Source organism: Scyliorhinus canicula, chromosome 7, assembly GCF_902713615.1.
Source record: "Scyliorhinus canicula chromosome 7, sScyCan1.1, whole genome shotgun sequence".
Classification (NCBI taxonomy): domain Eukaryota; kingdom Metazoa; phylum Chordata; class Chondrichthyes; order Carcharhiniformes; family Scyliorhinidae; genus Scyliorhinus; species Scyliorhinus canicula.
Genome location: NC_052152.1, coordinates 43198349 through 43213385, shown reverse-complemented (window position 1 = coordinate 43213385; position 15037 = coordinate 43198349). Strand labels below are relative to the sequence as shown.

At 45.8% G+C, this 15037-nt stretch overlaps 1 protein-coding gene across 2 annotated transcripts in view; it reads left to right on the top strand.

The window, feature by feature from the left end:
- The window catches only part of mpzl1l (myelin protein zero-like 1 like), a 69772-nt gene extending 55666 nt beyond the window's left edge, over positions 1 to 14106 (top strand). For both annotated transcript variants that reach the window (XM_038801882.1, XM_038801879.1), the window contains one exon: positions 13080 to 14106. In XM_038801882.1, the coding sequence (XP_038657810.1) occupies positions 13080 to 13089 (10 nt within the window). In that variant the 3' untranslated portion in view covers positions 13090 to 14106. The remainder of the gene's footprint in view (positions 1 to 13079) is intronic.
- Positions 14107 to 15037: the final 931 nt, after the last annotated feature.

Below are 15037 nucleotides of genomic sequence, written 5' to 3'. Positions count from 1 at the left end.
TCTACCATTGATCTAATAATTTTTTTTAATGATCTCTGTTACTTTCCACGTGTACTTTGATTTCCACTTCTAAATCCAAGTCCAGTCTTCCTTTTTCTATTTTGTTCAAGAGGGTGTCACATTCAGACTCTCTTGTAACATGGACCAAATTGCCGTATACATGTTTCTTCAGGCTCTTCCTAGGCAGCCAAGTCAATGTTGAATTACATAAAACTTGATTTGGGTTGTTAAGCTATTTTATTCTGCAGTAACATGGGAACAGGTGTAGGACATTCAGCCAGTCGAGCTTGCTCTGCCATTTAATACGATCATGGCAGATCAGACAATTCAATGCGTTTTACACCCATTCTCCCCATAACCCTTTACGTTATTGTCAATCAGGAATTGATACAAGTAGGGTGCTGGCGCACCAACTATGGAAGAGAGAGGCGGCCAAGGAAATTGGGGGAATTAAGGACGGGGGGAGGGTAACACAGTCCTGAGCTCGGAAAGGATCAATGAGGTCTTCAAGGATTTTTTATGGTAAATTGTATGAGTCAGAACCCCTGGAAGGGAGGAAAGGGGTGAAGCAATTCTTGGACCAGCTGAGGTTTACCGAGGTGGAGGAGGAGCTAGTAGAGGGATTAGGGGCCCCGATTGAATTGGAGGAATTGGTCAAAAGTTTGGAGGGTATGCAGTCGGGCAAGGCCCTGGGACCGGAAGGATATCCTGTAGAATTCTGTAGGAAATTCTCAGAGCTGTTGAGCCCGATATTGCTGAGCATCTCCAACGAGGCTAAGGAAAGGGGAACCCGTCCCCCGACAATGTCGCGGGCCTTGATTTCGCTCATCCTTAAGTGAGATAAGGACCTGTTGCAATGTGGCTCCTACAGGCCGATATCGCTCCTTAATGTAGACGGCAAACTGTTGGCCAAGATCCTGGCCACTAGAATTGAGGACTGTGTCCCGGGAGTGATTAATGAGGACCAGACGGGGTTTGTCAAGGGCAGGCAGCTGAACACGAATGTGCGGAGGCTCTTGAACGTGATCATGATGCCCTCGGAAGGAGGGGATGCAGAAGTGGTGGCTGCAATGGATGCGGATAAAGCCTTCGATCGGGTGGAGTGGGAGTACCTGTGGGAAGTGTTAGGCAGATTTGGATTTGGCGAGGAATTCATAGGGTGGGTCAAATTACTGTATCAGGCCCCCGTAGCAGGTGTGTCCATGAACCGGCTGCGGCCGGAGTACTTTAGGCTGCGAGGAACGAGGAAGGGGTGCCCCCGTCCCCCCTGCTGTTTGCCCTGGCAATCGAGCCGTTGGCCATGACGCTGAGGAGGTCTAGAAACTGGAGGGGGCAGGTTCGGGGAGTGGAGGAGCATCGTGTTTCACTGTACGTGGATGACCTGCTCCTGTATATTTCAGATCCGGTGAAGGGGATGGGGGAGGTCATGCAAATCCTAAAAGATTTCGGGGATTTCTTGGGGTATAAGTTGAATGTCGGGAAAAGCGAGCTTTTTGTGATCCATGCGAGGAGCCAGGAAAAGAGACTGGGAGAGCTCCCGCTCAAGATGGTGGAGAGGAGCTTTCGCTATTTGGGCATACGGGTGGCTAAGAGTTGGGATGCCCTGCACAAGTTCACCCTAACTCGGCTTGTGGATCAGATGGAGGGGGACTTTAAGAGGTGGGACATGCTACTGCTTTCCCTAGCGGGCAGGGTGCAGTCCGTGAAGATGACGGTCCTCCCCAGGTTCTTGTTCGTCTTCCAGTGCCTTCCCATCCTCAGCCCCAAGTCCTTCTTCAAGCGGGTGAATAGGATTATCACGGGATTTGTGTGGGCAAACGACCCTGCGAGTTAAAAGACTGTTGGTAGATCGCAGTCGGGGGGCGGGGGGCTGGCGCTGCTGAACTTCTGCAGCTATTATTGGGCAGCAAACTTATCCGTGATTCAGAAGGGGGGGGGGGGGGGGGGGGTGGAAGCGGCTGAAGGCGGCATCTTGCAGGGGTACTAGCTTGGGGGCACTGATAACGGCACCGCTCTCGCTGGCACGGTACACCACGAGCTCAATGGTAATGGCAGCACTGAGGATCTGGGGTCAGTGGAGAAGGCACAGGGGGGAGGTTGGGGCCTCAGTCTGGACCCCGATACGAAACAACCACAGGTTCGTCCCAGGTAGAATGGACGGAGGGTTTCTAAGCTGGACACAGAGCGGGTATCAAAAGAATGGGGGACTTGTTTATAGATGGGACTTTTGCTAGCCTGAGGGCTCTGGAGGAGAAATTCGGGTTGCCCCCGGGGAATACCTTTTAGGTGCCTGCAAGTCCGCACTTTCTTGAAGAAGCAGGTGGTGGAATGTCCGCTGCTACCTTCCCGCAGGATACAGGACAGGGTGGTCTCGGGCATGTGGGTAGGAGACGGAAAGGTATCAGACATATACCAGGAGGCGGAGGAGGCCTCGATGGAAGAGCTGAAGGGCAAGTGGGAGGAGGAGGACCTGGGTGAGGAGTTGGATGAGGGCCTGTTGGGGGGACGCCCTGGGCAGGGTCAATTCCTCCTCATCTTGTGCCAGGCTTAGCTTTATTCAGTTTAAGGTGATACACCTGGCGCACAAGACAGCGGCGAGAATGAACAAGTTCTTTGGGGTGGAGGACAGGTGTGTGAGGTGTTCATGGAGCCCAGCACAACCATGTCCATATGTTCTGGGCATGCCCGGCTCTTAAAGAATTTGGAGAGGCTTTGCAAAGCTATGTCCAAGGTCTTGGACACTCGGGTAAAGCCAAGCTGGGGGATAGTGATATTTGGGGTGTCAGAAGATCCGAGAATGCAGGAGCCGAAAGAGGCCGGGGTCCTGGCCTTTGCCTCCTTGGTAGCCCGGAGACGGATCTTGTTAATGTGGAGGGATGCAAAACCCCCAAGTGTGGAGACTTCGGTCAGTGACATGGCTGGATTTCTAGGTTTGGAGACTTGAGAGGGTCCTTGCTGCGGTTCTCCAGGCAGTGTCAACTATTCCTTGACTTTCTCTCGGAACGTTAAGTGAGGAGGTCAGCAGCAGCAGCAAAGGGGGGGGGGGGGGGGGGGGACTGTATGGGTTTTTTTTCTTGTAAATGGTAGTTATCCCACCTTACTTTGTTAAGTTAATTTTTTTTATTTTTTGTTGCCTTTTAATAGTGGTTTTGTAAACATTCTGTAAAATTTTGAATAAAAACAAGTTTAAAAGTAAATAAATAAAATAAATCAAGAATTGATAAATCTCTGCTTTGAACAAACTCAATTACCCCTCTGGGGTAGCGAATTCCAAAGATTCACAACCCTCTGAGTAAAGATATTTCTCTTAATCTTGGTCCTAAGTGGCATCCCCCTTATTTTGGAATTGTTCCCCATGGTTCTTGACTGTCTAGCCAGGGGAAACATCTTGCCTGCATCTACCCTGTCTAAACATTTAAGCATTTTGAAGGTTTCAAAGAGATCACCTCTAATTCTTTGAAACCCTAAAGAATACAGGCCCAATTTATCCAATCTCTCTTCATATGACAGTCCTACCATCCCCGAAACAAGTCTGGTGAACCTTTGTTGCACTCCCTCTATGCCAATAATATCCTTAAGGGGACCAAAACTGCTTGCAGTACTCTAGGTGTGGTCTACTATGATCCCAGGCCAGACCCCAACATTTACTGGGATACCAGACAGGAACCCCAGTACTTTCTTTAAATTGGTGAAACAATGAGGAAATAATACTTCATTCCAGAAGTGATCGCACGCGTAAATAAGGATATGGTTTATTAAAATTAAATTTTTTTTTAAAAAGTATTTTTATTCCAATTTTCAACATTTTACCGAGTTGACTCCCCTCTCCAACCCCCACCTGACAGCACCTCCTCCAACAACGAAGAAGCAGGTGCTATGGGAAAAATCCCGCATCTGCATGTACTGGAAACTCTCCTCCCGCGCCAGCCAAACTTCTCATTCAACTCCTCCAAGCTCTCAAACCACCCTCCCATAAATAGATCCTTCATTTCATTGAGTGGGATAAAAAATGATGTAATTAATAGGAGGAGCTAGGTCTGTGACTGTCAGTTTTTGAATTTCATTTTGGCTGTGAGTGAATAGCAGTGTGTGCAAAAGGCTGTCTGACACAATCAGCATTAATTCCTTGTTCATTGTGCATTGTCATTGTGGCCGGAGACTTCAACAAAGCCAACCTCAAGAGTGTACTGCCAAAATTCCACCAGCACATCTCCTGTCCCACCAGGGGCGACAACACTCTTGACCACTGCTACTCAAAAATCAAGGGCGCCTACCGTTCCATCCCCCGACCGCACTTTGGGAAATCAGACCATAAGACTGTGCTCCTTCTCCCGGCTTACAAGCAGAAACTCAAGCGGGAGAATCCAGCTAAGAAGGTTGTGCAGTGCTGGTCCGAGGAGACAGAAGAGCTCTCACATGACTGCTTAGAGATAGTGGATTGGTCCATATTTAAGAACTCAGCGACTAACTTAAATGAGTATGCCACCACCGTCACAGACTTCATCAGCAAATGTGTGGACGACTGCGTGCCAAAGAAAGCAGTACGTACGTTCCCCAACCGGAAGCCATGGCTCAACCGCGAGATTGACTCCCTACTGAAGGACAGATCTGAGGCGTTCAAGGCAGACGACCCTGTCCTATACAAGAAATCCAGGTACGACCTCCGCAAAGCCATCCGAGATGCCAAGAGAGAATATCAAACTAAGCTAGAGTCACAGACAGACTCTCGGCGGTTGTGGCAAGGACTAAACAACATAACGGACTACAAAGCGAAGCCGAGCAGTATCTCTGGCAGCAGCACACCCCTCCCCGATGAACTTAATGCATTCTATGCTCGGTTTGAGCAGGTAACCAACAATCCGCTGTCGCGTGCCCCAGCAGCCCATAATTCACCCATACCCACCATCACAGTTTCCAAAGTCAGATCGGCCTTCCTGAAAGTGAACCCACGGAAGGCGACGGGCCCGGACGGGATCCCTGGTCGTGCACTCAGAGCCTGCGCATACCAGCTGGCAGAGGTATTCACAGACATCTTTAACCTATCCCTACTCCACTCCGAGGTCTCCACCTGCTTCAAGAAGACCACCATCGTACTGGTACCAAAGAAGAACCAGGCAACATGCCTCAATGACTACCGCCCGGTGGCCCTGACGTCCGTTGTAATGAAGTGCTTCGAGAGGCTGATCATGAAGCGCATCACCTCCATACTCCCGGAACGCCTTGACTCACTTCAATTCGCTTACCGTCGCAACCGGTCCACATCAGACGCCATTTCCCTGGCCCTACACTCATCCCTAGAGCATCTCGAAAACAAGGACTCCTACATCAGACTCCTATTTATTGACTACAGCTCCGCCTTAAACACCATAATCCCAGCCAAGCTCATATCAAAGCTCCAAAACCTAGGGCTTGGCTCTCCACTCTGCAACTGGATCCTTGACTTTCTGACCAACAGACCACAATCAGTAAGAATGAACACCAACACCTCCTCCACAATAGTCCTCAATACCGGTGCCCCGCAAGGCTGCGTACTTAGCCCCCTACTCTACTCCCTGTACACACACGACTGCGTGGCAAAACTTGGTTCCAACTCCATCTACAAGCTTGCTGACGGTATGACCATAGTGGGCCGGATCTCGAATAACGACGAGTCCGAATACAGGAGGGAGACAGAGAACCTAGTGGAGTGGTGTAACGACAACAATCTCTCTCTCAATGCCAGCAAAACTAAAGAGCTGGTCATCGACTTCAGGAAGCAAAGTACTGTACACACCCCTGTCAGCATCAACGGGGCCGAGGTGGAGATGGTTAGCAGTTTCAAATTCCTAGGGGTGCACATCACCAAAAATCTGTCCTGGTCCACTCACGTCGACTGCTATCACCAAGAAAGCACAACAGCGCCTATACTTCCTCAGGAAACTAAGGAAATTCGGCATGTCCACATTAACCCTTACCAACTGTTACAGATGCACTATAGAAAGCATCCTATCGGGCTGCATCACAGCCTGGTATGGCAACTGCTCGGCCCAGGACCGCAAGGAACTTCAGAGAGTCGTGAATACCGCCCAGCCCATCACACGAACCTGCCTCCCATCCATGGACTCCATCTACACCTCCCGCTGCCGGGGGAAAGCGGGCAGCATAATCAAGGATCCCTCCCACCCGGCTTACTCACTTTTCCAACTTATTCCATTGGGCAGGAGATGCAGAAGTCTGGGAACACGCACAAACCGACTCAAAAACAGCTTCTTCCCCACTGTCACCAGAATCCTAAATGACCCTCTTATTGACTGACGTCATTAACACTACACCCTGTATGCTTCAACCGATGCCAATGCTTATGTAGTTACATTGTATATCTTGTGTTGCCCTATTACGTATTCTCATGTATTTTCTTGAATTTTGTTTACATAAGAACTAGGAGCAGGAGTAGGCCATCTGGCCCCTCGAGCCTGCTCCGCCATTCAATGAGATCATGGCTGATCTTTTGTGGACTCGGCTCCACTTTCTGGCCCGAACACCATAACCCTTCATCCCTTTATTCTTCAAAAAACTATCTATCTTTACCTTAAAAACATTTAATGAAGGAGACTCTACTGCTTCACTGGGCAAGGAATTCCATAGATTCACAACCCTTTGCGTGAAGAAGTTCCTCCTAAACTCAGTCCTAAATCTACTTCCCCTTATTTTGAGGCTATGCCCCCTAGTTCTGCTTTCACCCGCCAGTGGAAACAACCTGCCCGCATCTATCCTATCTATTCCCTTCATAATTTTATATGTTTCTATAAGATCCCCCCTCACCCTTCTAAATTCCAACGAGTACAGTCCCAGTCTACTCAACCTCTCCTCGTAATCCAACCCCTTCAGCTCTGGGATTAACCTGGTGAATCTCCTCTGCACACCCTCCAGTGCCAGTATGTCCTTTCTCAAGTAAGGAGACCAAAACTGAACACAATACTCCAGGTGTGGCCGCACTAACACCTTATACAATTGCAACATAACCTCCCTAGTCTTAAACTCCATCCCTCTAGCAATGAAGGACAACATTCCATTTGCCTTCTTAATCACCTGTTGCACTTGTAAACCAACCTTCTGTGACTCATGCACTAGCACACCCAGGTCTCTCTGCACAGCAGCATGCTTTAATATTTTATCGTTTAAATAATAATCCCGTTTGCTGTTATTCCTACCAAAATGGATAACCTCACATTTGTCAACATTGTATTCCATCTGCCAGACCCTAGCCCATTCACTTAACCTATTCAAATCCCTCTGCAGACTTCCAGTATCCTCTGCACTTTTCGCTTTACCACTCATCTTAGTGTCATCTGCAAACTTGGACACATTGCCCTTGGTCCCCAACTCCAAATTATCTATGTAAATTGTGAACAATTGTGGGCCCAACACGAATCCCTGAGGGACACCACTAGCTACTGATTGCCAACCAGAGAAACACCCATTAATCCCCACTCTTTGCTTTCTATTAATTAACCAATCCTCTATCCAAGCTAGTACTTTACCCTTAATGCCATGCATCTTTATCTTATGCAGCAACCTTTTGTGTGGCACCTTGTCAAAGGCTTTCTGGAAATCCAGAAATACCACATCCATTGACTCCCCGTTATCTACTGCACTGGTAATGTCCTCAAAAAATTCCACTAAATTAGATAGGCATGACCTGCCCTTTATGAACCCATGCTGCGTCTGCCCAATGGGACAATTTCTATCCAGATGCCTCGCTATTCCTTGATGATAGATTCCAGCATCTTCCCTACTACCAAAGTTAAGCTCACTGGCCTATAATTTCCTGCTCTCTGCCTGCCTCCTTTTTTAAACAGTGGTGTCACGTTTGCTAATTCCCTTTTCTTCTATGTACTGAATGATCTGTTGTGCTGCTTGCAGAAAAATACTTTTCACTGTACCTCGGTACACGTGACAATAAACAAATCCAATCCAATCCAATCCAATTGATTCCCCCTCTCCTCCCATACCCGGAACCTCACAAAAACAAACATTTTGTTATTTATATTGCATTAAACTACCTTAATATCACAGAATTATAGCTTATAATTACAGGTTAAACAATGCTTAAGAATAAAAAAACACTAACTTCTAACTCATCCCTTCTTTATTTCCAGTCAAGCAAAGTTCATCAGAGGTCAAAAAACACTTTTAAATAGAGTTAGCAAACACAGGATTACTTGTTGTTCTTTAGATAGCGAGATCTTTTGAGAGACTGCTTGAAGGGAGAGAGGGATCCTGCCAGATTAGTGCTGATTGTGTCAGACAGCCTTTTGCACACACTGCTATTCACTCACAGCCAAATTCAAAAACTGACAGTCACAGACCTAGCTCCTCCTATTAATTACTTCATTTTTATCCCACTCAAATCCCATGACCTAATTACTTATGTTTAAACACGAATCTCCAGCCTTGTTGCGCTTTCATTCAAGCGTAACAAGGCCGGTGAATAGCGGGAGAGGCCAAAAACTAGATCGATGCCAGGTGACGCAACTGGCCCGCTCCCGTAGGTGAAATGGGGATCTCGCCGTAGCATGGCGAGAAACTAGTTATCACCACTTAAGCCCCATTTCCATACAATTAATGAGAACGACCTCCTATCCAACAGCCTCCCCAGCTCACACTGGCGCCGATTAGTACTCCTTTTGGAAAACATGAACCTGGCGTTAGGGCTTCTGTGGGGAGCCGAAGAGGCGAGTAGCTATCTTTGCTCACAGGCAAAGAGACCGGGGTTGCTGGGTTTGCCACTCCCGTGCTCGGTGGGGTGTAGCTGAGGGCCTCAACAGAATGACCACCTTGCTGGGGGATGTCACCCAGAACCAAGTTGACGTTGATGAGGGTCTGCAGGACATGGCTTCAAATTGAACTTCCTCACTTTCAAAATTATAAAATTTACAGTGCAGAAGGAGGCCATTCGGCCCGTCGATTCTGCACGGGACCTTAGGAAAAAGCACCATTCTTAAGCCTACACCTCCACCCTATTCCCATAACCCCTCCTAACTTTCTTTTCGATATCAATGGGCAATTTAGCATGGTCATTCTACCTAACCTGCACTTTTTTGGACTGTGGGAGGAAATCGGAGCACCCGGAGGAAACCCATGCAGACACGGGGAGAAAGTGTAAACTCCACACAAACAGCCACCTGATGCCGGAATTGAACCCGGGTCCCTGGAGCTGTGAGGCAGAAGTGCTGGCCACCGTGCCGCCCACGCATTGGAGTGACTCCCAATGTAAAATTCTCTCATACTGTGATCACTCATCCCTAGAGATTCTTTCGCAACTAGGTCGTTAATTCATCCTTTTTCATTACAAAATACTAGATTTAGAATAGCCTGTCCTCTAGTTGGCTCCTCAAGAAACTGCTCTGGAAACCCATCCCTAACACACTCCAGAAACTCGACCTCCTCAGCATTGATGCTCACTTGGTTTAACCAGTCTCTGTGCAGATTGAACTTACCTATGATCACAGTATTGAACATGCTACAAGCTTCTCCTATCTCCTGATTAATAATGTGCCCCGCATTCAGCATTACTATTTGGTGGGCTGTAAACAACTCCAACCAACAATAGCTGCCCTTTGCTGTTTTTTTAGCTCCATCCAAACAGATCCCACACATTGTTCTTCTAATCTGAGATCCTCCCTTACGACTACACTGATCTCATTCCTTATTATCAGCGCAACTCCACCGCCTTTCCTTCCTTGTCTGTCCTTCCTAAACATTGAATATCCGTGAACATACAGAACAATTGTTACGTTGGATTTACTTGTTTCAGTCGAAACAACTTATTGTAACACAAAACAGCGAACACAAAAGTATTGAATACTTGCGCTCAATATCTTGACTAAAGCAAACCAGCTTTTACATCATGACTTTTGATCATGCTTATTCTTTGGCCTCTTTGCCTCAGCTGTTCCTTCAGTTGTAAAAGCTCTAATATCTGACATTCTGTTTAATTCCTGACAGTATCCAGGGAAAGGGATCAAAAGCTTCATAATATAATGGGTGTGAGCTATTTGTCAATTATGGAGGCAGGCTAGCTAATTGTTATTTATTGAGAAAACCACATCAAAGCTAACTCATTATCATTTTGACTATATGCCATTTCAGACTTTTTTGTTTCTTTTTATATGCAGTGAAACGTTACTTTTAAAACCAAACATTTAAATTATTATTTTTAAGTTGTACAACTAAATGCAAAGTATTTTAGATGACCGGCTTTGGATTCAGACATTTCACAGTCAAATTGGTTAAAATTTTCTAATTATAGTCAAGTTTTGCTGTGAAACTAGTAGGTTAAGCTGACACAGATAATTTACCTTAAAATTTGATCCTGTTAACGCCATCCCTTCCCGGGTTACCACTGCCATCCTCTTTGATTCCAGCTTGGTTTACAAATTGCAGATGAAAGGGAGGCTCGTGGTATGATGGACAAGAAAAAAAGTCCAAACACTAAGATGTAGCAACTCAAAAATTTATTTTTTTATTACCTTTAAAATAAATTTTAGAGTACCCAATTATTTTTTTTCCAATTAAGGGGCAATTTAGCATGGCCAATCCACCTACCTTGCACATCTTTGGGTTGTGGGGTTGAAACCCACGCAAACACGGGGAGAATGTGCAAACTCCACACGGACAGTGATCCAGAGCCGGGATCGAACCTGGGACCTTGGCGCCATGAGACTGCAGTGCTCCCACTGCGCCACCGTGCTACACTCTCATTGTTTTATTCTTAAATAAAATACCCTAATATGGACATAGCATCTAAAACGGTTATGGTTCCAGAACTAAGACCTCCATTGCCTCAGTTAAATTCCCAATAAATTAATGCCTTACAATAAAAGGGCAGGATTTAGCGGCCTGTTTTCTGTGGGCGCAAATCCTATTATGGCCTCTAAATCCCGCAAGAAGGCCATAATGGGATTTGTGGCAATGAGATCTCAGTTTGGAATCTTCCCCTCTGGGGTATGATCAGGTTCATGCCCAAAAAGTAGCATATACTTAACTAGCCTTGACGCCATAACGTCCACCCATGCCTTATCCTCCCACCCAGTCGGTGTGACATCACACCGGCGCGAAGCACTACTGGTTTTCAAAAACAAGAACCAGTTGTAAAAGCCACGACAAAGGTGCAGACATGAGTATAGCCCGCGAGTGGTGAGGCGTATGGCCTGTAACAGTGCCAGGTGGGCATTCTGGGGATCCCCTTTTGGGGGGGGGGGGGGGGGGGCGCTGGGCAATTGTGCATGCGTTGTGTGGGAAGGGCTGGAGACTGGGAAGGGCAGTGGGGAATAGTACCAGCGATTGGGGGGGTGGGGGGGGGCACTAGTTTTGGGGAGGTGATCTGATGCTGATGAATTGGAAGTGTGGGGAAAGTTTGGTCACCCCAATGCATGGGGGGGGGAGGGGAAGAGAGGAGCAGGGTGTGCCCCGTTCTATGCGTGATGGGGGGGTTACCCTTCTGCGTGCGGGGATGGGGATGTGCTTCCATTGTCTGCCACGGGGGCCCAATCTCTTTGGGTGTGGGGGAGGAGGTTTTTAAATTAAATTTTGAGATCAAGAGAAGGGCGCCCAATTTCAGAATCCCGGCTTTGCAGGCATTTTTGTGGCTCTCTTTTCTCTTCTCTTCCCCCCCAAAAAATCTGGCTGTGTGATCTTTTCCAGCATTCTGAAATTGTACAAAGTGCTGTTTAATCAGACGAGAAAAGGAATCTTGGCCAGCGGATATCACGCAGCTTTCGCACCGTGCAATCTTTGGAAAATTCCGCCTACAAATTTTAACAGTTCTGTTCAAACCATTAAGGTATCAAATGCCACCAAGGAGGAATGATTTTGAGGATTTGAGGTGATTTGTTTGGGAGTGAGCATTATTATGAGGAGAAATTCATAGCAATATTAGGCAAGATTCTCGTGGCCTGTTCGCCACGGGCAAATCCCATTATGGCCACTAACTCTCACAAGAGGGTCGTAACGGGACTTGCGGAGGCGAGGGGAGTGACCTGGTTTCCATGAAATTGACTGCATTTGACATTTATTATGTGGCTTAACATTGCTTCCAGGAGAGTTGCATATTCCTGCACCCTCCACGTGAAAGACATGGTTGGGCAGCGCCAGTTGTGAGTCTCTACGGAACCCCATTGGGGGAGTTCCCATTATGTGGTGGTAGGGGACACACAGGGAATGGGTGGTACCCTGATGCTGGCGAAGATAGGGAGGACGGGGGGGCCGGATCACTCTGATGTCAGCATGCTGTGGGGCCGCGGTGTGGTGGGGGGGAAGCCAACCATTGAGTAGTTGGGGGGGGAAAGTTGGCCCTCCATGTTCGAGGGTTTGGGATATTCCCCTTGTCTGCTGGGGTCCAGATGTCCGGGGGAGTTGTGAGCAGGCCTTTAATTTAAAATCAGCGCCCAATCTCTGAGTTCCAGTTTTACGGGAGAGTTTAAGCCTTGTCCTCCCCAGCTGGCTGTATTGTAATCCTCGCCAGTACCTGAAATTGCACAGAGTGCCGTTTGATCTGGCTAGAAAAGGCAGCTGTGAAACCAGCGAGTTTCACATTGCTTTTCCCCACCTGATCCAGCACTCTGCAATTTTTGGAAAATTCCAACAATTGTCTTCAATGTCTTACTTGCATGCTCATATCATAAGGACCCAGAGAAAAAACGCTTTTTATTGATTGCAACAATTAATTCTCCGTATACCACAGTTCAATAAGAAAAATAATCAGGAACCGGATTTGCTGTGATTTTGACAGATGTCCAGTGACAGCACATGTACCCCTAACCTCAGTACTTTCCCTGGGTTATATTACCACAGATCCACCATTCATATCTGGTGTATGTAATGTGAGAAAAACCCATGCATGACCAAGTATAGTGGAGCACTTCATTTTCCACAGCAAAAAAAGAGAATTTTCCAGAGGTTTACTGCTTTTTCCAGTTTGACGTTAACTGCTTGTTAAATTAACCTTTAGATTTGAGTACGATAAATGTCATGCACCTGCAATTTTTGAATAATGTGTCAAAATTATGAATATTTGTTTCCTTTTCTTAAAACTTTAGGGCCCAATAATTTACGCTCAACTGGATCATTCTGGAAGAAAACATTCCAACAAGATTTACAAGTCCGATTCAGTAGTTTATTCTGATATCCAGAAATCCTGATGTAAAGTCACTTTCACTATGTATTTAATTGAATAATCTGAATGAGGGAACAGGCTGGCTGAGTGGCTGAAATGTTGGCTTCTTTTCATTTTGTTCCAAATTACAATATCATTGAGTAATTGATCCTCTGGGGGATATATAAATTTCAAGTTTTAAAAATGTGATAATATGGGACCATGTTTAGGATTTTAGCTATCTAATTGGGAAAACATATCAACAGCTTAATTTGGAATGCTGTAGCGAATTGGGAATGAATCTGCTCCTTTTTTATTAACTTAAATGTGTGTATTTTCCACAGCCATGCTCCATGATGCCTAATGCATTGTAATGTATTTTTACTATGTTTGCCACAGCAAACCTTGCCTTAATTTGGGACCTGCATGCTTATTCATGTGCCATTTCTGTCTTTGTGATAAGGTTTTTTGCTCCAGCAAAGATTTGTGTGAGGTTTACAGTGCTGCTGAACAGAAACACATTGATAATACATATTTAGAATGCCAAGATTGTATTTGGAGGAAAAATATATGCTTACTCCAAAAATGTTCAAGTTTCTCCCACCCCTCATCACTGGTTATCTGGACTACTGTCTACAGTGGGAGAATGAGGGACAAAAATATCATGGTCTGCATGCTCAATTTATAATGCAAACTATTACAGCCATTATGCCAAAACTACTGTTCACAGCGAGATCGCATTGGTTAAAATAACTTTTCTGTTTATTTAGTTGTCAGCATTGTGCAGTTTGTAACAGCAAAGATGCTGTCATAGTCAGTTAACTGCTTTACAACAGCATTAAAAAAAACTTGGAAAATTTTTGAGCTTCATGATGACAACATTAGAGGCAAAGTCTTGTATTGAGGCTGAACTGTATTGAGGCGGAGCTGTAATTAAATACTATACTTCACAGCCAAAATTATTAACATAACAGCAAAGCATAGTGGCCCTTTTTTTGCTTTTCAGAATTTTGAAAGTACATTTTAATGAAATTAAATTTACTTAATATTGGGGACTATGTCCTGTACTATATTACATAGAACATACAGTGCAGAAGGAGGCCATTCGGCCCATCGAGTCTGCACCAACCCACTTAAGCCCTCACTTCCACTCTATCCCCGCAACCCAATAACCCCTCCTAATCTTTTTGGTCACTAAGGGCAATTTATCATGGCCAATTCACCTAACCTGCACGTCTTTGGACGTCACTTTGATTCGTCACTTTTAACTGCTTAAAAGCTTGGCAAACCTGATATTTAGGTAGACTGCTTATTGCAACCTACTGAATACTTTTGACTGTTGAAAGCTTTAGTTTCTAGAAGTTAATTTTGATAATTAAACTGCTGTTTTCTATTGTTGCATAGCATTTAGGTTCGGAGTGAAAGTAGTAAAACATTCTATAGACACAAGTTGTGTTTCAGACACTTAATGGATGAGCAAGATAAATTCACAGGAGATGATGCTGAATAAATTCTTTACCCCTGTCTTCACCGAAGATGCTAACAAAAGAGGAAGTGATTGATCATGGCAGATATTACGGCAGTCAAGATGGAAAGAAGATGCTAAACAAAAGTAGCCAAGTTTGAGAACCAGGTCCCTGAGGATTGCACAGCAATTGTCTGGAATGTTCAGACTCCATTGGGCAATTGCCCTGCAATGGGAACCATCCAAAACTCTGATTTAAATGACAAACTGTGGGTGGTTCAGACTGTCTTACAGTAATAATTGGCCAGAAAAGGTAGGAGCATTAAAACCACTTCCAACTTCTCTGTAACTTTAGTACAGACCCACCCCCAATCCTGCCCACATACCTTATATACTTACCTTCTCCCAGGCTTTCCAAAGTTGTTTGTACTGCTTTT